Source organism: Coenobita brevimanus, chromosome 12 (assembly GCF_032717465.1).
Source record: "Coenobita brevimanus isolate Jiangsu-jjx chromosome 12, ASM3271746v2, whole genome shotgun sequence".
Lineage (NCBI taxonomy): Eukaryota > Metazoa > Arthropoda > Malacostraca > Decapoda > Coenobitidae > Coenobita > Coenobita brevimanus.
The window spans coordinates 7,000,040-7,022,468 of NC_136965.1; the positions used below are offsets into that span (position 1 = coordinate 7,000,040).

Below are 22,429 nucleotides of genomic sequence, written 5' to 3' on the forward strand. Positions count from 1 at the left end.
ACTGAGCTTTTGTTATCCTGTTCATGCTATTTTGGTCCTGCTACTTTTCGTTCATGTTCTGTTCCTAGACTTGCAGTTACACAGTCTTATTATCCAATCACTGGTTAAATTTTCACATGTTTGAAATACTTTGCAACATAAATACGTATCCATTTTTACGGCAGTTTCAGTCCTCCATGCACCAGTCAGGCTATCACTGAGCTTCTGTCCTGATGAATATTATAAATGAGTGATGCATAAAGAAATAAATAAATAAATATAAAAGCCCTCAATATCAATGACCACTTAGATATTATACTCTAGCTATCCACAGCCGAATTTACTGAGCTTTCAAGTCAGCACTTAGATTCCTCTAGTGATTCAGGGTACGGGAAAATTCTCTCTCTCTCTCTCTCTCTCTCTCTCTAGCTGATGCACGTACATAAATATTCTTGCATATGTACTAAAGCGTCGTACGTATAAAGGCTGATCTGTTACGTGCATCACCATCCTTGTCTCTGGAACACAAGAAGGGAACCCGGATGGCCAGTGCATTTTCCCTCACGTAAAAGAAAAATGTTTGGACGTTGGAAAATATACATTACTCAAGTGTGTGTGTGTGTGTTTTTTTTTAGCTTTTCCAAACATTCCAGGAACACTTGCCCTCCGCTCACCCATCTGAAAAAACGTAGTGTCCCTCAGAATCACGAACTGGTCTTGTTGAGAGGAAATGTTTGATGTATAAAGGGAGATTTGTTTTTACTGGAACACGCAAGGTCACTCTCCTCTTTACTAGTTTTTCAGGTTGTTGCCTTTGATTAGATTACTCGGAGTACTTTTCTTTGACTACAGATACCAAGAAACACACACACACACACACACACACACACACACACACACACACACACAAGAGAGCGCAAAATGTAATCTCTCTCTTTCTCTCTCTCAACGTTAACCCTTAGGAACTCGCTTCTTCTCTTTTCTCCTCTCCTCTCCTCCACCAAGCACCCTTTAAAATTCACTTCTCTTTTCTCTCTCTCATCTATTCTGCTCTGCTCTGCTCTTCTCTCCTCTTCTGCCCCCTTTTCTCCTCACTTCTCTCCTCTCCTCTCCTCTCCTCTCACTACACGCTGACCCTGGTACTCTAAGCCAAACATTTGCTACCCCAGCGTGTGGTGCAGAGTGCAGTGGTCTCGTGTAAGAGTGTGTAAAGAACAACACTGTCCTGGAAAACTCAGGCTTGTAGTGTGTATATGCCAAGCGGCCTTCTCCTGAGGTTGAGTGGAGCTGCCAGAGTCCTTCCCGCATACTCGAAAACCAGGAACTTTTTTTAATAATTTATTCGAGTTTCTACCATGTAATTTTGTTTTTCTTGAGGTCTCTCGTGTTGAAAAGGTGTAGATTATTTCCGTGTATAGTTCACTGACCTTGATTTGGTGGTGATTTTCTTTTCTAGCTTATTTCCCGTAGCTCTATGTCAGAAAAAGTCAATACCCCCGCTCTACATCCTTTCCAGAACGCTTATTCGTGACTAGCATCATACTGTATTGTTAATCTCTTCTATAACTCGGCATTCATGATAGAAGGATGCCAATTTTACGCCCAGTTGAAGTGAACAGAGTATAGCCTGGTGTAATTACCTTTTTATATACCTTGTCGTAGAGGATCATACGCAGTTCATAAAAAGACGCGTGGAGGTTCACTTACTGAGGCCACCCTTCAGAGGATGCCGTGTCAAGCAGTAGATAGATAAACGGCTACGTAGGACCTTGAGTAGATACACCACCTTGACCCTGAACTGACTCCTTACACCAAAATATTATCTTGATTCCGTGAAGGTTGTGTTAGTGGTCTTGGTATGTCACTTATAACCAACCCAACACAGCCTCCCCAAATTTTATTATTGCAGATTTTTTTTTTTTTTAATGTGTCCGACTCTGGGCATAGGCTTCACAGCCTGCTCTCAAGGCCCAGTAGTCCTCCTACATACCATACACCTCTCTACATGGCACCACTTCGGCACTAACACCCACCGTCCATATTGAATATATGCTAGGGCTGTCTCATACAGGACTGGTGTATTGGTATTAGCGGGGGTATTTTTACGACATGTCGGCGGGTCATCTGGTAGATCAGGAAAGTCTGCTTTTTTGAAATTCAAATCCTTAAACTGTTCCCTGCCCCAGCCGGGATTCGAACCTGGGTCCATCAGGACTGCAGGCCGCCTCTCTACCGATTCAGCCTCTCTCTCTCTCTCTCTCTCTCTCCGCTAACAAGACTGTAGTGACAAAGGGGATAGGATGGCGAATAGGGACAGTTTGCAGGACCCACCAATGAAGTGTAGAGAGATTGTGTGTGTGTGTGTGTGCGTGAGTGAGTGTGTGTGTGTGTGTGCGTGAGTGTGTGTGTGTGTGTGTGTGTGTGTGTGTGTGTGTGTGTGTGTGTGAGAGAGAGAGAGAGAGAGAGAGAGAGAGAGAGTCAGGAGGATGAGCTGATGAGTATGTGACCTCAAAGAGAGGGAGGAAGCGGGGAAGAAGAGTGTGTAAGAAGAGTGTGTAAGAGTGTGGGAGCAAGGAGGAGTGTGTGACAGGGAAAGATGTGTGTGAGGGAAGAACGAGACGGAGTGTGTGGAGTGTGTGGAGTGTATGGAGTGTGTGAGAGAGAAAGAAGATGGTGTTGGATGGGGTGATGAGTGTGTGAGGTGAGAAGTTGGTTGTTGATGTTATTGTTGTAGTTGTGTTGTTGTTGTTATTGTTGTTGTAGCTGCAGTTGTTGTACCAAGCTCACTGGACGTAAACACAATGGAACGCAGGCTGAAGTTTTTCCTATTTCCACTATCACCAGCTTCCTTTCGGGGGATAGGGAGGGAGTTGAGGGCCCATCGTATACCCGGGCAATTCCACCGCCCTATTAAATTGGTGCCAGGACATGAAGGCGCCCCTCTCCATCGCCAAGCAAGTGGTAATGAGGGTCAGTAATGAGATGGTAATGACAGGTGATGAGACAAGACATTCTGCGTGTGTACCAAGGCCAAGAACACAGTCTCAAGGTTACCGAAGTCCTTAACACAAAAATCTTCCATCGGCTGAAATATATTATGCAGTTCGTGTGCAGAGGATGTTGTAAAAAAGGGTGTGACTACTGAGAGGTGGAGTTTGGCCTTTTCAGGAAGGGATGTGCTGAATACGTAATGCTGCGACCTTGGCTTGATGTGGTGTGGTGGTGGTGTGGTGCGTGATAGGAGAGGAAATGTGGGGGTGTTGTGTTACTGGAGTGATGTGTGGGTGTTGTGGTTGTGGTGATGTGTGGTGGTTGTGGTAGTGGAATGATGTGTGGTGGCTGTGGTAGTGGAATGATGTGTGGTGGTTGTGGTAGTGGTGGTGTATGGTGATTGTGGTGTAGCGCATTTACTCCACGAATATGTGTAGTCAAATTGAAGGGTTGATTTGACTAGTAACCAAGGAGACTCAAAAACTAAGGCTTGTCGAGCTTCATATAATTACATAATAGTACTAGAAGTTCTTGCAGTTGCCCAGTTCCATCAGATAAAGGCAAACCAATGACAGTGGAGCTATGATGATGACTGGGGGAATTATTACTGTGTTTGTGGTGCATGGCGGTGGTGGTGATGGTGGTGTTGTGGTGGTGGTGTGGTGTGTGGTGTGTGGTGGTGTGTGGTGGTGTGGTGTGTGGTGTTGTGAGGCTTGTGGCGGTGTGCTGTGTGTGTGGTGGTGGTGTGGTATGTGGTGATGTTGTGTGGTGTGTGGAGGCGTGTGGTAGTGGTATGGTAGTGGTTTGGTGTGTGGTGGTGTGTGGTGGTGGTGTGTGGTGATGTTGGGGTAGGTGTAGTGGAGGCTGTAGCTGTGATGATGGAGTGGCGAGTGGTGTATGGTGAAGGCTGTGACTGTGGTATTGACCGTGGTGGTGTGGTTGTGGTAGTAGCTTTGATAGCAATGGAGCTATGTGTGTGACAGTATGTGAATGTGGTGTGGTTGTGGTGATGTTTTGGCGGTTTTGGTGTGGTTGTGGTGGTGTTTTGGCGGTTTTGGTGTGGTTGTGGTGATGTGGTGCCTTTGGTAGTGGCAGTGGCTGTTTGGTTGTGATGTGTGAGGTGGATGTGGTTTTGGTGGTGTGGTGGTAGTGTGGTTGTGGTGGTGGTGGCTGTGGTGTGGGTGTGGTTGTGGTATGGTTGTGGCTGTGGTGGTGGTGGGGGTGTGGTTGTGGTTGTGGTGGTGGCTGTGGTGGAAGTTGTAGTGGTGGCTGTGGTAGTGGTGGTGGTGGTGGCTGTGGTGGAAGTTGTAGTGGTGGCTGTGTGTGGTTATGGTGGTGTGGTGGTGGTGTGGTGGTTGTGGTGGTGGTGGCAATGGTGGTGGTTGTGGTGTAGTGGTTGTGGTGGTGGTGGCGGTGGCTGTGGTGGTACAGTGGTGGTGGTGGTGTGGTTTGCAGGTGGGCTGGCTGAGTAGTGACACCTGAAACTCCTTGTGGCTTTTGTGTGAGTGAGTGAGAAGGTAAACAGGGATGAGGACGAGACAGGAGGAAGGAGAAAATAAAGACAGAAAGAATATCACAGGAAATATAACAGGGTACGAATTTTGACTTTTATCTGCTCAAAGTATAGTGTAAGGTAATGTTTTGATAATTGATTTCTCGAGTGTGTGTGTGTGTGTGTGTGTGTGTGTGTGTGTGTGTGTGTGTGTGTGTGTGTGTGTGTAAAAGCACGGTACTTATTATGTGAAAATTGGTAGATAATTTTAAAACCTAGTACAGCTTTTATAGTTATGGAAAGGAAATAAAAGAATGACGTTCCGAATCTTTGTATTGTGGAAAGAATACAATCTCGTACAAAACCCCTGAATAATGAAGAGAAATAAAAGCATCATATTTTATCTCGTTGGCAGGGGACTAAAGTGAACTCGCCCCCACTTTCCTTAGCAGATATTCCTGTGATTTATAAAAGAAAACACAGAAGCCTTATACGAGTCCTTTAAATTTTGGAAGGGCAAGTAGGAGGCATCGTGTAAATTCGTGTAAATCCTTCATATTAAAAAAGAAAGTTTTGTTCTATTCTTTGGTATCAGCTTTCATATCAGAGCTGAGGCGCCGAAACGTGTCTCCGAGGCTATCTGAATAACGAACAAATAATGACGCATCTGGGATAATATTTCCTAGCCAGACACTTCTTTGAATTATGGAAAAGTACCAAAAAAAAGAAAAAAGAAAAAAAAGAAAGGCATCTCAATCTTATAGCCGAGATGGATAGCTCAGCAAAATCGTAGCGCCAAGTCTAAGGGGTTGACGTCCACATTAAATCGTTACTTTTCCCGCCAACCTTGACCCCTCTGTCCCCCTGCCTGCCCACGCGCGCCCGTGCCGTGTACTCGTAATGGCTGAGATGTGACTAGAGAGGCAGTTCGAGTCTCGTCTGTTCAACACGCCTCCTACGTGAGATACAGCCACGAGCCATTTGGGGAACCTGTCTTCATTTTCTTCTGCTTCTCTGTGCTGGGGCGAAGGATATCAGCGTAATACTTTCGGCACCGGATTTAGAAGTATATTTATGTTTCTCCAAACGCAGATTTTAAGGGTGACTACCGGGCTTAAATATAATTTAGCGATGTTTTAGACATTTTAGCACACTGGCAATTTGTGGAGTTTTGTGCAGCTCTTGACATCCTGGTGCGTTTTTGGCAACTCAGGGCTTGGCGAGGGAGAAGAAAAATAAGTCACGCAGATATGTTAAAAAGAGCGGGATTTACTGATTTACTTCTCCTAATAACTCCAAGAACGCCAGTTTTTCGTCTGCGTATAAAACCGCAAAAAGAAGGTGTTTTGAGTCGCGATGACGTGACTTTGCGATGTGTTTTGGAGTAAATGTCAGGGTGTTGTGGTGTTTTCCGTGTGTAAAAATTACGACCCCTTGGCTCTGATCTCTCTGTACTGAAGTCAAATTTAGCACTTTTTTTTTTTTTTTCCAGAAGGATCTAGGTTAAGGCAGGTTAGGCTAAGTTAGGTTAGATGAAATAAGCGCGATTATCCTGGGAAGAGGAAGATTAGCGTGTGGTGCTGAAATCGCGTTGAGGAAATATGCACCCCAGAGCTAATTCCATCTTGCTCGATGGCAACTTTATGTACAGAATTGTATAAGTTGGCTCTGAGAAGGATGATGCGGCCAAATTCAGTCGTATTTTTACAGTGCATCAGATTCACATTTACTTTAACCTGGAAGAAAATAGATCTTTAATCTTAAGTTACAGGAATATTCTGTATACCAGTATATAATCTAACTATGCAAGAACTCTGCATAACACACAGCCACTGCAATCATGGAAGAGAAAGAAAAATGTGAGAAATAAACAGTATAATAAATAGTCACCTAATATCTCGTCTTTTGATGGCAATGGGGACAGATGTTGATGATCACGAACGACACCAAAAAACAAGAATGAAAAATAGACTAATATATGAAAGCTTGTAAGGAACTGTCGTCAGAAAAGGTTATACAGTACTTCCCTCCCCGCCAACCAATAGTGGCACAAAAACCCGGGCAAAAAGAAGCAGGCATTACGTGACCGCACTTGTGACCGTCCCCCGCGGCTGTGCTGAGGTCATGCCAAGGTCCCCCGCCCGGCGCCAGGTTGAAGCACTCCGGTGGGTGATGTGATTTCGTCTTTGCAATACAGCTAATGGAGATCGTGTCTGACTCTTACACTAATTTAAGCATTGTTGAGGTAAAAAAAATCTGATGGTAAGAAGAATCAACGTGTAAATCATATTTTGTTGTTTACATACCATATCTTAGTCTAAACAGTTTGACACGAATATGAGAAATGAAAAACGCTATTAAACACACACACACACACACACACACACACACACACACACACACACACACACACACACACACACACACACACACACACACAAATGTACAAAAAAATAATCCAATGGCTTGCTATATAACATGGCTTTATCTATCCTTTAGAGAACAGGGGAACATAATGGCGGGATAATCATGAGTGGGAGAGTTCGGCCGCCTTCCCACAGCCTCCCTCAAACCTTTGTCTTCCCCGTCGGTAGCGGTGTGTGGCAACTGTGCGGTAAAAATTGCCTAGGATGAAATGTCAATGACCCTTATTTGTGTAGGAATTACACAATCCCCCCTATGATCTGGTGAATACAGCCCTGAAAGGTAACTTCTTGTTGTTGTGAGTTTGAGAAGTTCTGGCCTGCGACTTTTAAAAATAAAAAAAATCAGGGAATGACATCAGCCGAGATAAGACTTTCGTAATCAAAGGGAGGGGGGGGGGGGGAAGATGGTTGGTTGCCTAGCTCTGCGTGGTTAATTTATATGACATCATGGGAACGTAGTGGCTCATAAATTGTGCTTTTGTTTGTTTTGTGTGAAGAGAGCGCTGGATGTGAGAGGGATGTCTGTTGAGCAAGGAAGAGTGGCTGTGCGTGACAGAAATAAATGGAGAGAAATTGTGAATGAATAAATGATGACGCAGCCCTGAGGGGATATTCTTCCGCATTTGGTTTGATCAGCTAGTCAGGTCAGGTGCGGGTAAGGGGATGGGTCTCTTATGATGTGGCAGGGGTAAACCAGCTCTGCTGTCGGGCCCTGCTGCGGATGTCACTGATTGCACTGCGCAGTTGACCCTTGTGCGGTGTGGTGCGGTGAGGATCTGTCCCTTCTCCTCTTTGGGGCTAAGATGCGAATGAATGTGTTTGAATGGATGAGTAAATGGGGAGTGTGTCATCCTGTCACGGCTACCTCCCTTTCCTTGGGGGAAGCAGCCTAGGTATATAGATAGATTGTTTTTGTCTCATACACTTGCATGTGCAGTGTGACACCAGCCTGCCACGACAGTCCCACACAGAGAGAAGCAACAAGTAAACGCGGCTTTATGATTTTTAGGACGTTACTTGGACGCTACTTACTTCACTTACCTTGTCCATTTTGCTTTTATTGTAATTATTAGAGATATGGTTAGTAATAAAAAAAAAAAAAACTGTTTGAGCTAAGTTTTCGGTTTTACCTCCCCCTTTTATGTGCGTGTGTGAAGCCAGGAGGCCGCCATGACACTACGTAGAGGGACGCAACAGAACAACTCGCCACGCGGCCCTCTGAGTCTCACGATCATGTATATTTACCTCCGCTCATGAAAGTTGGACGAGGTGTTTTATTCACCCCTGTTTGTCTGCTTGTCCACACGATATATGAAAAAATTACTGCCGGATGCAATGAATTTTTTTTGGGTGAGTCATTGGCCAAGGAAGAGTTGAACAAAATTTGGTGGTGAGCTGAGTTCTCTGGTATGGGCGTTGGCGGAGGTATGCGCTCTCTCACTTGTTCGATTCTTGTGGCTATTTCGTTTCTCTCATAATTATTAGACGCCTGAACGTTAACAGAAATGCAGTTTGAGCTATCACTGCGTTTTCTCCTATACTTTGTGTGTGAAGTTCAGCCAAGAGCCCCGCCATGTCACTAGGTAGAGGGAAGCAACACAAGAACGTGCCCTTGTGATTGCTTTTGCCCGGGGGAAGGACGCGGGAGTGACTCGAGGACCAGTGATGAGACTATTACACCAACCTCTCTCTCTCTCTCTCTCTCTCTCTCTCTCTCTCTCCGGAATTCCCCTGCCCATCTTTTCTCATCTTGTGTCCCTTACCCCCTCCCCACCTCATTTTTTTCCCTCCCATCCCTCTCTCTCATTACCCTCCCGTCTCCCTACCCGTTTTCTCTCCATCTCTCCCCCCTCTTTCCCTCCCCTTCTTCTCGTTTTCCCTCACATCCATCACGCCATCCTGCTTCTTCTTATTCCTTCTTGTTTCCTTGCATTCCATCCTGCATCCCTTCTGTCCTCCCTCTTTTCCCCTATTCCTTATTTCCTTCACTCCATTCTCTCCTTTCACTCCAGCATCTTTCCTCTCTCCTTCCATTTCATCTTCCCTTCCTCCACTCCTTTTTCTCTCTCTCTTCTCTCCATCCTCTCCTTCCTTCCCTCCCAGGAGCCCATTATGTCCTCTCTTCCTCTACTCCATTTTTCTTCCTTCTCTCCATCCCCTCCTTCCACCTCTCCCAGTAGTCCACTCTATTCTCTTCATGCACTCTTTTCTCTTTCTTCTCTCCATCCCGTCCATCCTTCCCTCCCAGTATCCTCCTATGTCCCCTCTTCCTCCACTCCTTTTTTCTTCCTTCTCTCCCCCCCCTCCTTCCACCTCTCCCAGTAGTCCACTCTATTCTCTCCGTGCACTCGTGTCTCTTTCTTCTCTCCATCCCGTCTCCTTCCCTTCCAGTATCCTCCTGTATCCTCTCTTCCTCCACTCCTTTTTTCTTCCTTCTCCCCATACCCTCCTTCCTTCCCATTACCCCTCCTCGTCAGTCATACATGGTCTGACGTACACAATGACTCCCCTGAAAGAACGTGACTGTGATGAGGCCTGGGTTTTGTGTCGTGCTGTGTGCTATACTCTTTTCACCTTAACCTGACCCTGCGTTTCATCCTTCTGCAGCTTATTTCACGCAGATCAGTGGCAGGAAAAGACAATACAACGGCTCTACTTCCTTTCCATACCACTTCTTCGTGACTAGCAATATATTCTAGTAGCAGTCTCATGTTACAACGCAGTATTCACGATGGAAAGATGGTAATTTTAGGCCAAGATGGAGCAAAAAGGGTATAGTTTGAGAGACACTACCTCATTGTTGCAAGTTATTATTATTTTTTTTTGTATGTGGTTCGTTACTTTTTTTAGTATTCATGCAAACTATTCTCCACTAACTTCCCTGACTACGATAAAGATTGATTTTCTTTGCTTTCTTACACAACCTCCGCTCTCTCCTCTTTCTGTCTCCTTTCTCACTCTCTACTCTCTCTCTCTCTCTCTCTCTCTCTCTCTCCATCCCTTCCATCCTTCTGTCTATCCCCGCTCGTCAGTCATACATGATCTGATATGCACAATAACTTCCCCAAAGAAACGTGACCGTGACAAGAGATGGTTTCCTGTGTTTCGTGGTGTCCTGTGTTTCGTGGTGTCCTGTTTCGTGTGGTCCTGTGTGTCATGTCCTTAGTCTTTTTTTTTTTTTTTTTTTTTTTTTTTTAGGAACTACAAATATGGGAAGATTTTGCTTTTCCCTCCTTCTACTTTTTTTTTTTTCCTTTTCGCAGAGCCAGATAAAAGATGCTTGTTTTCCCGTGGCTAATATTTGCAGGAAGAAGGGGGTAGGGGAGGACTGCACTCTCCTTGTCCTTCCTGTTAAACAAATTAGTTACGACGTGAAATTAAGAGTCAGTTGGTTATAGTCCGTTTCATTTCTTTGATAAAGATCCCAAGCCTTTCCCAGTATATTTTCCATCAGCCTTTGTCATCCATCCATCCATCCATCTGACTATCTATCTATCTGTCAGTCCGTCTATTTGTCTGTCTCTCTTTATCTGCCTATTAATCTATTAATCACTCTATCAATCTATCTGCTGCGCTTGTGTGTTTGTTTGTCTGAGTTTTTCTAATATGCTATCTCTGTTGTTGCTCTTTCATTATTACCTCCGCCAACGAAGTTGGGCGGAGGTTAAGTCATTACCCCTGTCTGTCTGTTTGTCTGTACAGAATATATCTCAGAAAGTGACATTCGGATTTCGATGAAATTTCTGGAGGGGTAGCCCATTGGCCTTATCCAGACGCGGATCTAGGATTTTTTTTTTTTTTAATGTTAACAATGCGAGACAAGGCAATTTTGCGGATTGACTGATACAGTCATACTTTTTGTCATGATCTAGCCTGAAAAATACAGCCAGATTTTCAGAGTTTTGGTGACAATGCCGTTGGCGGTGGTATGCGCTTTCTGAATGCTGTGTAGTTTGATCTGTTATCGATATACCTTATATTGTTCATCAGTCTCTGTCTCCTGCAACCTTGATATATCTTGTTTGTCTTTCTTCTTGACAGAAACGGAGGCGACGATCAAGAGCGTCCGCATCCTGTGCAACAGTAATGACATCGTCGTCTCCATCGACACCACCGATGCCTTCAACGGTATGATCTACCCCAAGGGCCTGTCCAAGAACTCCTCCTGTATGGCGGAATTCAAGGACCAGATCAGCCCCGTCCTCTACAAGCTGCCACTCAAGTCCTGCAGCACCATGAGTTCCGAAATGGTTAGTTGTTCTGACTTTCCCGCCATATTCCCAGACCCGCTTGTTTACATTTCCTAGCACTTCTTCCCTTGCGATTTATTTTGCCAACTACACCTTAATATTCATTTCCACATTATTTTGCAACGGTAACACACTAGAATGTATAAGCGTGTAATGTGCACAATAAATCGCCGAGAAAGAGGTGCTACGGAAGCTCTAAACATCAGTCATATCAGTGTCATATGTTGGGTTCGCTGTATTTTGTCGCCATATTTTTTAGAGTCACATTTTTTTTTCCACCATATTGCTTTGAGATTACGTAGCACTTCTCCTCTAGCGATTTATTTTGCCTACTGCACCTTAATATCGTCTTGTGTTACTGATGCAAAGTACTTCGAAATAAAAAATGGCGGGAAAAACATTGGATATAGTGGGCAAAATTAATCATTAAGGACGATTTTGAAGTCTGCTGTGCTTTCGTTAGTTTAAGAGATTTCGTAACAATTCTTCCATACAGATTTATTCTGGATTATTTACCGTAAAATATAAGTGGGAGGGAAAACTCAGGAATCACTCTCAGTTCTAATATATTCTTGTTGATTCAGGATTCTTTGGCCCGTGTTTCTCGTCGGTAAGAAAGCTCCCAAACACTTCCTCCTAAACGATTTATTTTGCTTATTACAGGTTATTTACTTCTGTCCTCTTTAAATGGTTCTAATATCACCATACTCTGCATAAATAGCCTACAAAATTAATTAACCAGCCAGATCTATAATTAAATCGTTAAGGAAGAGGTGTTAGGGAGCCTCCTTAAGCGACGAGAATACGGGCCTTCCTAGCACTTTTTCCTCAGCGATTTATTCTGTATATTACACCCCAGTATTCCCTTCCCTCATTCCAAGTTACACGTAAAGGGTAATTTTTCTACTCTCTCTCTCTCTCTCTCTCTCTCTCTCTCTCTCTCTCTCTCTCTCTCTCTCTCTCTCTCATGAAAATCGAAGGGCTTTAGTTAGGAGGCAGCAATGAGTCTCCTTGGTTACTAGTGAAAGTCGGCACACGAGTCTGCATACACTGGCCTATCAACTGAAAGGGGTTAGGAATCTTTACCAATTTATAGCAAATGCACTATAGAATATTTTTTGGTCTCGAGGATATTCCGTTATGAAGTGAGGTGAAAAACACAGGTAAAAATCATTGCCAGGCAAAAAACACAGGTGAAAAACAGGCGAAAAACACAAGTGAAAAACATTGCCAGGTGAAAAACACAGGTGAAAATATTACCAGGTGAAAAACACAGGTGAAAAATATTGTCAGGTGAAAAACACAGGTGAAAAACATTGTCAGGTGTCCATAGCAGTGAAATACCTTGGAAGTAGTAGGTTGTCTTGTATTTCTTCCCTTAATTATTCACACAGGTTTGGTGGCGTAAGTTTGTGAGTGGCAACAAAAATATAAATAAAACAGAAAAAAGCATTATTTGTCGCTGTATTCCTCCCCTCGCTGTATTATTCCTCCCCCCGCTGTATTCCTCCTCTCGCTGTATTCCTCCCCCAGCTGTATTCCTCCCCCCGCTGTATTCCTCCTCTCGCTGTATTCCTCCCCCAGCTGTATTCCTCCTCTCGCTGTATTATTCCTCCCCCCGCTGTATTCCTCCCCTCGCTGTATTCCTCCCCCCGCTGTATTCCTCCTCTCGCTGTATTCCTCCCCCAGCTGTATTCCTCCCCCCGCTGTATTCCTCCCCTCGCTGTATTCCTCCTCTCGCTGTATTCCTCCCCTCGCTGTATTCCTCCTCTCGCTGTATTCCTCCCCTCGCTGTATTCCTCCTCTCGCTGTATTCCTCCTCTCGCTGTATTCCTCCCCCAGCTGTATTCCTCCCCCCGCTGTATTCCTCCCCCCGCTGTATTCCTCCTCTCGCTGTATTCCTCCCCCCGCTGTATTCCTCCCCTCGCTGTATTATTCCTCCCCCCGCTGTATTCCTCCCCCCGCTGTATTCCTCCTCTCGCTGTATTCCTCCCCCCGCTGTATTCCTCCTCTCGCTGTATTCCTCCCCTCGCTGTATTCCTCCTCTCGCTGTATTCCTCCCCCCGCTGTATTCCTCCCCCCGCTGTATTCCTCCTCTCGCTGTATTCCTCCCCCCGCTGTATTCCTCCCCTCGCTGTATTATTCCTCCCCCCGCTGTATTCCTCCCCTCGCTGTATTATTCCTCCCCCAGCTGTATTCCTCCTCTCGCTGTATTCCTCCCCCCGCTGTATTCCTCCCCTCGCTGTATTATTCCTCCCCCAGCTGTATTCCTCCTCTCGCTGTATTATTCCTCCCCCCGCTGTATTCCTCCCCTCGCTGTATTATTCCTCCCCCAGCTGTATTCCTCCTCTCGCTGTATTCCTCCCCCCGCTGTATTCCTCCCCTCGCTGTATTATTCCTCCCCCAGCTGTATTCCTCCTCTCGCTGTATTATTCCTCCCCCCGCTGTATTCCTCCCCTCGCTATATTATTCCTCCCCCAGCTGTATTCCTCCTCTCGCTGTATTATTCCTCCCCCCGCTGTATTCCTCCCCTCGCTGTATTATTCCTCCCCCAGCTGTATTCCTCCTCTCGCTGTATTATTCCTCCCCCCGCTGTATTCCTCCCCTCGCTGTATTATTCCTCCCCCAGCTGTATTCCTCCTCTCGCTGTATTATTCCTCCCCCAGCTGTATTCCTCCTCTCGCTGTATTATTCCTCCCCCCGCTGTATTCCTCCCCCCGCTGTATTATTCCTCCCCCAGCTGTATTCCTCCTCTCGCTGTATTATTCCTCCCCCAGCTGTATTCCTCCTCTCGCTGTATTATTCCTCCCCCAGCTGTATTCCTCCTCTCGCTGTATTCCTCCCCTCGCTGTATTCCTCCCCTCGCTGTATTCCTCCCCTCGCTGTATTCCTCCCCTCGCTGTATTCCTCCCCTCGCTGTATTCCTCCCCTCGCTGTATTCCTCCCCTCGCTGTATTCCTCCCCTCGCTGTATTCCTCCCCTCGCTGTATTCCTCCTCTCGCTGTATTCCTCCCCTCGCTGTATTCCTCCTCTCGCTGTATTCCTCCCCTCGCTGTATTCCTCCTCTCGCTGTATTCCTCCTCTCGCTGTATTCCTCCCCTCGCTGTATTCCTCCCCCCGCTGTATTCCTCCCCTCGCTGTATTCCTCCTCTCGCTGTATTCCTCCTCTCGCTGTATTCCTCCTCTCGCTGTATTCCTCCCTTCGCTGTATTCCTCCCCTCGCTGTATTCCTCCCCTCGCTGTATTCCTCCTCTCGCTGTATTCCTCGCCCCGCTGTATTCCTCCCCTCGCTGTATTCCTCCCCTCGCTGTATTCCTCCCCTCGCTGTATTCCTCCCATCGCTGTATTCCTCCCATCGCTGTATTCCTCCCATCGCTGTATTCCTCCCATCGCTGTATTCCTCCCATCGGTGTATTCCTCCCCTCCACCCTTAACCTCTCCCTCCTGTCCCCCCCCTCCCCTCCCTCACACTTATGCCTGAGGACAGCAACCTTCGACTTCTCTCTCTCTCTCTCTCTCTCTCTCTCTCTCTCTCTCTCTCTCTCTCTCTCTCTCTCTCTCTCTCATATGGCGTTGTCTCGTAATCTAGCGTGCATTGGTTGGCAAAGTCCCGTTCTTGTTGCCATCAGATATTTCGTTGTAGTTTTTCTTGGGCGATTTATTTTGTATAGTACACCTTATTGTTGTCTTGTATGCGGTTTGTGCGCTCCTGATAACAACATAAATCGCATAAGTAACAGACAAGATATTTAAGTTTCAGCCACGGTGCCATTTTGATTTTGTTGTTGTCGATGCTAGATGTGATTCAGTTTAGGAGAACCCCAAAGCTATGAAAAAAAAATAATGAAGGCGAAATCCACTCCTATCATTTCGAAACCAGGGTGAATAAAACCATCTGGAGATAGTTCAGATATACTAAATGAACCCCTTCAGACCCATGCCGTATTCTTTATTTCATTATTGCTCTATCCAGACGATTTTTAAAAGCTTGGGATAGATTTTTAGACCTGGTATTGCAGTGGTTCCCCTTAAAGTTGAACAAAATCGTCAAGTGACAAGAATAAACTGCAAAAGACGTCCTCAGGCTGAACGGGTTAGGATGTCATTGTACTGAAAGGGTTTGGAAAATACGAGAGTGCGAATTTGCTCCCGTGGTAAAAATACAACTAGTGACAGACAGGGTGTTGGATCGGGCACCGCCATACGCTCTGCTGTCAATACGTTTATCTGCATTTTTTGTATTTTTCCTCAGCGTCAATGATCCTGCATTTACTGAGCAAGAGATCACTTTTGCTTGAGGGGTTGTATTGCCAACACTTGAACACAACTTGGCAGGTTGTAGACACCTCATGAACAGTTGGAGACAACAAGGGTTGTCTACTGTTTCACCTCTCTGCTCCCTAGTTTCCTCTGCTGTCTAACATGAATACGTGAGAGAGGACTGATATGTTCTATGCTCAGAGGCAATTCTTTGATATGCTGCATCACGTAGGAAAGTGAACGGACATGCCCCAAGTGTAAACTAGAGGCAGAGGAACAGTAAGCAAACTTTTCTCCCCGACTGTACACATGGCGTGAAGTGCCGGTGGGGCTGGAAATGCCAGACTCAAACGTCATCTGCCTTTGAGGGAGGACATTGAGCCTCTGCAGCATCATCCATCTGTTGATGCACTGGTGATGTCTATCTATTTATCTGTCTATGTATCTGTATAGATAGATAGAGATAGTAGATAGATAGATAGGGAAAATTATGAATATAATGCAAGTCAGTTAGCTAACAATGCCATCTTTCCAAAGGAAATTCAACAGAAGGAAACATAAATCACGATCCATTTATTCTAAGATGCCAGGACACACTGCGTTCAAGAGACTGGATGTCCCAAGCAGAGGGAAAGACAGACTGAGAAAGACAGTTCCAGAGTTGACCGGTTGTGTACGATGTTCACATGTACCAGAATATACAGTTTACAGCGTAGGGTACAACTACATTCTCTGTAGAACTTTCCGTTGTTTATTTGCTGCTTTCCGTTCATGGGTATTGTGCGATTCTCAGACATTCGGCTTTATATCGCTATTTTCGTTGGAATATGCTATTAACATTGTCAAAGGCTCAGTTATTCACATTTATACATTTTTATTTCACAGTGGAAAGTACAGTTATATGCTCTACAGTTCTTGCCTTTGTTTACTTTCTGTTCGCCGTCCGTCCAAGAGGTAAAAATTATTCGTCTCTCAGTTATTCTGCTTCACTCGTTTGTTCAGTGAGGTGTGACGACTGGCTGTGGTCACTGTTCCCAGTGGGCGGTGTTTGTTCTTCACAGGGCCAGGGTGGGGTTTAGGAGGCGGCAGGAAGATTTGTGAGGTGTGGTCATTTTTGGCCTTTTTTTCTTTTAGTTCAGGTAAGGCAATGTAAGTGGAAGAAAGGAAAGGCAAGGCGAGGAGAAAATGATCTACATCAGGTTAGAGTAAGAGTATTTAGAACCCTGAGATTCGCTTTGGTTAGGATGTTAGGTTCTGAGGTTAGATTAGGATAGGTTAAATCGGGGTTGGGTTGCTAGGTCTGGGATTAATCTGTCAGAGTTAGGTTAAGCTGGGGTTAAATTATGCAAAAGCGGTCATTCGGGTGCTGAAAGAGCTTACAATTCGGAAATATGAAAGCGGAAGGTTGGATGGAGGACGATGTGGGGACGAGGGAGACAGGTTAGGGAATGAAGGAAGGTGGAGGCGGGTGGTGGGTGGGAAATGTAAAGGTCAGCCGAAGAACTAAAGGAGGAAATGACTTCGTGAGATCAGAGTCTTGGTTAAGGGACTTCCGATTTTTTATGCATAGCGATGATATTTTGTTTCCTCACCAGTCTTATCCAGTGAGGCGTTGCAGAAGTGTGTCGTGAAATTTTGGATATCCGCTATTTTCTGTCACATAAATACTTCAGGTTATTTACACTATAAATGGCTGAACGTAAATACTGGTTTATGCGATTAGATTCGAAGAGTGGTGTTAAAATGCGTGTGTGTGACAGGTGCATAGGCCAGTTTATCTTTTTTTTTTTAATTCAAGGAAGAAGGAACCAAAGGCCAGGAGCCTGTAAATTGTTCCCTCGAAGAAAAAGCACAAACAAAAACAAGGTAAGAGAGCCAAATTCAAGAACTGTTAATTTCGAGATGCCAGGACACAGTGCGTGTGAAAGGCTGGAGATCATAGGCAGTAGGAAATACAGACAGAGGGAGACAGTAACTCCCAAATATCCAACACCGGACTGATTGTGTATACCAGCTTGATTTAGGAGGATTGGGCGTGTAGGTCCCTCTCCTGTTTCAGTGCCATCTTGTCTTTACTCAACATACAGTGCATTTGACGACTTAGATGCAAAACGACCACTGTGGGGAGTACTCCATGGAAAGAATGACATTTAACAAAAACTGAGTGCCTACCGTAACCTCTGTGCTGTGAAAAGGCTTAAGGCTGAGACCTACTTCTATAACACAGAGGTTTGGCGTCTCCTTGTTCAGATTTAAGGTTTGTTGTGCATATGGCCTCTCACGCTGTTGTTGCTTGTAGTGGGTAAATTGCCACTTTCATACTGCTTGCTGCTCACTGTACGCATGTCGGTGTTGGTAGCAGGAACTATAGCTCACGGCAGGAGGAGGAGGGGAGTGGAGGTGGTGGCGGCGATGAAATGGACAGCCGGAAGGAAGGACGGCTCTCACGCTTGCCGGGAAAGATTATGGTAGTTGGGACATTCGTCACAATCATTGTAATCATCGTCATTTATCCCCACGGTCCATCCCACCCCTCGCCGCTGGAACACACACTCTGTACAGATGCTTTTCACACACACACACAAACACACACACACACACACACACACACACACACACACACACACACACACACACACACACACACACACACACACACACACACACACACACACACACACACACACACACACACACACACACACACACACACACGTACCCAAACATAAGTGTGTAGTAAACAAAAGACACAGGTGATGTCACTGGCAAGGAACTCTCTCAATGTAACCTTCAGATTAACCAAGAAGTCACCATCGATCCGCCTTGAACCCTGCCGACCTGCTACATCTTTTATTTATTCATTCATTTATTTATTTATTTATTTATACAGTACTTCTTTTCGGCTTAGGAGGGGCGTCTCGTACTGAAGGGGTTAGAGTCTCTCCTTGTTAATCCTTCCTGTGTGATTATTATTTATTTCTTTTTACATTGTAGTATTTTATTACAACCAGACGATTTTATTCACTTCAGGGTAGACCTCTTGCATCTCAAACAAGTCTCCCCTAAGCTGAGTGAAATCGTATGGAGGTAACAAGAATGATAAAAAAGGGATGACATCGAGTGGAAGAGGCTATCGGCGACGCCATCAGTGTACAAGGCATCCTTATCTGTTTTTATGGCCAGCAACGAAATGTAAAACTCTTCTCCAGGTCTACCTCCTTAAGACTGGTCTATTTTTATAAACATTCTCTATTGCCCTTTAACTCCCCTCCCCTCCCTCTAGTACGATGGCGTGATCTTGAATTTGGCTGTCTGTTGTCTTGTTTTTGTTTTTTTCTTGGAGGGAGCATTTATACGGGCTCCCGGTCTTTGGTTTCTTCTATCTTGCAGTAAAAAAAATATATATTGCTTTCTTCTTGCTCTCCCTAAAAGATTTCATTGAACTCAGGAAACGTCTCATACACTGGACGGGCAAATGGAGACAGCACCTAACCCCTTAACCCGCAAAGTCTCTCATTGGCCGAATTAAATCATCTGGAAATCACTGTAATCAAAAGAGCGTCATTGTAGGGAACGGATTAACTCTTTCAACAACACGGCGTCTTTTCACAATTATTAAAACATTCCAAACATTTCTATTCGGTTTGGGAAAGCACTCTCGTGGTGATTGTGCTAGTGAAGGCAGTGTCTAATCTCTCCAGGTGGAAAAATCATACCTAAGCTGAACTGAAACCTCTGAAGGAGAATAAATGAAACCTCTTGGGAATGAAGTAGTTAACAGGGCCAGGGTTTCCTCTTTAATCACCTAAATAACTAGTTCTGTGGCTGTGGGTTTGGCTGAATACCTGAGAGTACACCTGAGCTCTAAAGGGTTAATTCTAGAGGGGTTAGGAGGCCTTCAACACATCCTTGCTTAACCCCATCACTTCCAGGACTCTCGTGAAATCAAGCTTTTGAGCTCACATTTTTTTTTTTTTTCATTCTTACCATCTCGTGACGATTTTTTTCGGCTGTGGACAGACTTTTCGACTAGGATGGGTTAGGTATGGCATTGATTAACCCCTTCACCACCAGAGGCCTTTCCCAGGTTGAGTAAAATCGTCTGGCAGCAGTGAGTATAAACTAATAACAGCGTCTCAGCTCAAGGGGGTTGAAATACCAGGAACGCCATCACCATTTTCTCATTATTTTCTGCTATATTCGTTACTGCAGGACGATTTCATTCAGCCTGGGAGAGACGCCCTGGTGGTAGCGATAACAAACACCTGCATTTAATTCTTTGTTCAGAAAAGTAAGGTTGAGCATTAAGTGGAAAATCTAAGGGTTGTATGTAAAGTCTGTTTCAGTTATGGGTAATAATGTGGTGGATGTCAGGTTCAGAGGTATATATGGCTGTGTGTGTGTGTGTGTGTAATTCACCGGGTCGGTCAGGATCACTTGATGGTCGTGAGCGTCAGCTTTTACCCTCCCGGAAGGGAGCTGAGAGCTCATATAGTCCGATCTAAGGGAAAGGCTGTGACCTTCACACACCCACACACCCGTCCCCTTGCTCAAGGGGGACAGTAACCACCCACTTCGTCAGTGAAACTTTTCGCAACCTGAGCGAGGCGCGAACTCCCGTCTACCAGATGGCAAGCGAGAACGTTACCACTGCACCAGCGAGCTGTGTGTGTGTGTGTGTGTGTGTGTGTGTGTGTGTGTGTGTGTGTGTGTGTGTGTGTGTGTGTGTGTGTGTGTGTGTGTGTGTGTAGCTTATTGTGCTGTTTCTTCACTCTTAAAAGGAGAGGATTGGGTACTTTACACTGATTTTTTAGTAGCTTAAGTAGCCACTCTGATTCGTTTACCTGTTTGTTTTTCGCTTGTCCTTTCACTCATAGAAGGACGAGATCAGAGTCTTCAGCGAGTGTATTCCTGATCAAAAGGGCAAGTGTGTTCAAATAGCTTGCTTTTTTCTTCCACTTCCGTCAAGAGAGGACCGAGAACCAAAGAAATCTTCATTCTTAATCTAAGGAGCCAAAATTTTCACTTTATTTTATTTCTGACACAGGGTTTAGGAACAGTTACTTCCAGTCTAAGGGAGCATTTGTTTTCACTTATTTTCTGTTTTTATTTTTATCCACAGAATTTAAGGTCTAGTATTCCTGTTTTAGAATTTTTTTGCTTTTTTTTTTTTCAGTGTTATTTCTACCAGAGGATTTAAGGTCAAGCATTCTTAATCTAAATGACCATTTTTCCACTTAATTCTATCTTATTTCTACCCACTGGATTTACAATCAAATATTCCTAATCTAAGAGGTCTTTTGTCACTTATGTTCTGTTGTATTCGCACCCACAGGAGGACGGGGTGGAATACTTCAACACAGTGGTGGTGCAGCCTCACAGGAAGCTGGTGACCAACCAAGGCAGAGGCTACCATATACGATGCAAATACCAGACGCAGGAGAAGACGGTCACCAATGCCTTCAATGTCAGGTATTATATGGGGCATCAATTTAACACACACTCTGACTGGATCATCACTGTCACTGCCACTCACATTTCCCTTACACTGTTTTCCTCACTCACTTTCACTGCAAGTACCAAACACAGGGGAAGACGGTCACCAACGCTTTCAGTGTCGAGTGTTTTACAGACCACAAGAGTAACACATTTAGGGTTGGATTTTTCTCTACACTGCCACTCCTATTCACGATCATACAGACTACTCACACCACCATTTGTTATATTTGTAGTCTTCGTTTCACATTCCTCGAACACTCTTATCGTCACTCCTTGCACTCACTCTCATATCCTCACTAGCTTTCTCAAAACCAGATCTCACACTGCCACTCACACCGCTACTCACATTCCTCTTGCACAGTTATCCTCACGAGTCTTCACTGCACGTACCAGATGCAGAAGACGGTCCCAAAAGCCTTCAGAGCCAGGATTTTATGTCTCCAAGCAAACATACACAGGACAGCAGCATCATTTCCATACTCTGCAACTCCTACGACCACTCACAGCATCACACTACTCCTGTCACTTACATTCCTTATTCGCGCTTCTCGGTCGCCAACATCTTCAGTATCAGCGTAACCAGATTAACACACAAACAGCAAGATGATGCCTAACACTGCCACACAACACCATTCGTCTCCTTCACCTACATCCTCTTTTGTGTTCTTATTTGTACTCTTATCCTCACTCCTATATCTCATACCCTCTTACTGTGTCTCATATTCCTTATTCACAGTTACAGTATATCCTCACTTACTTTTTCTGGATCAGATTTCACACTTACAGTACGACTCACCCGATCATTCATCTTACTTGCACCTACTTTCACATACATATTTTTATATTATTCAAACTGTTCTCACCGACGTCCTTATCCTCACTCATACTCAGAATAATTAAGAGAAATTCACAAGCACTTTAATATCAGGTATTTTACGGGAAAAGAAATTAACACACACAGTCCGAAGATGTCATTTATATTTAATTATTGTTCGGATGAGCGAAAGGAGCGAGAACTCTATAAACAGGTGATATGGTGCGGACGCCGACACTACACACAGCACCAAAATTGTGTTGTTTTGGAGTTTATTAAAGGCACAGCAGCTTTATGCCTAAAAATAATATATAGGAGTTACTCAGGTGGCTGTTCTCAAAATTCCTCACCACATCGCTGACAAAAGCCAAAAAGCGACTGAGCACCAAACACCACCAGCACTGCGTTATTTCCGAGGCGGATCTTCGTTCAGCGATGCAATGCTGATGAAAAAGTATTAGGTGAAACTTAAGTCACTTTTTTCATGACTCGCCATCACGCTGTTGAAAAGAAGCAACAATTCTGTCATCAACAATAGGCCACCTCGATCATTGTTAAAGGTACAGCAGGCGTGCACACATCGTTGGCAACCCTACTGAAGAGTAATAGATGCAACTTTGTGGTTTATCTCAGAATTTGCCAAACATATTACTGAAGAGGGAAAAAAAAAAACGCCAAACTGAGTACAGAAACAGTTACGTGCGTGACACATCAACAA

At 44.8% G+C, this 22,429-nt stretch overlaps 1 protein-coding gene across 1 annotated transcript in view; it reads left to right on the plus strand.

Moving 5' to 3' along the window:
• Positions 1 to 22,429, plus strand: part of pio (zona pellucida domain-containing protein piopio) — a 170,661-nt gene that overhangs the window by 130,942 nt on the left and 17,290 nt on the right. Inside the window, exons 4-5 of the mRNA XM_080282295.1 lie at positions 10,930 to 11,138; positions 20,734 to 20,870. Of these exons, the coding sequence (XP_080138421.1) occupies positions 10,930 to 11,138; positions 20,734 to 20,870 (346 nt within the window). The remainder of the gene's footprint in view (positions 1 to 10,929; positions 11,139 to 20,733; positions 20,871 to 22,429) is intronic.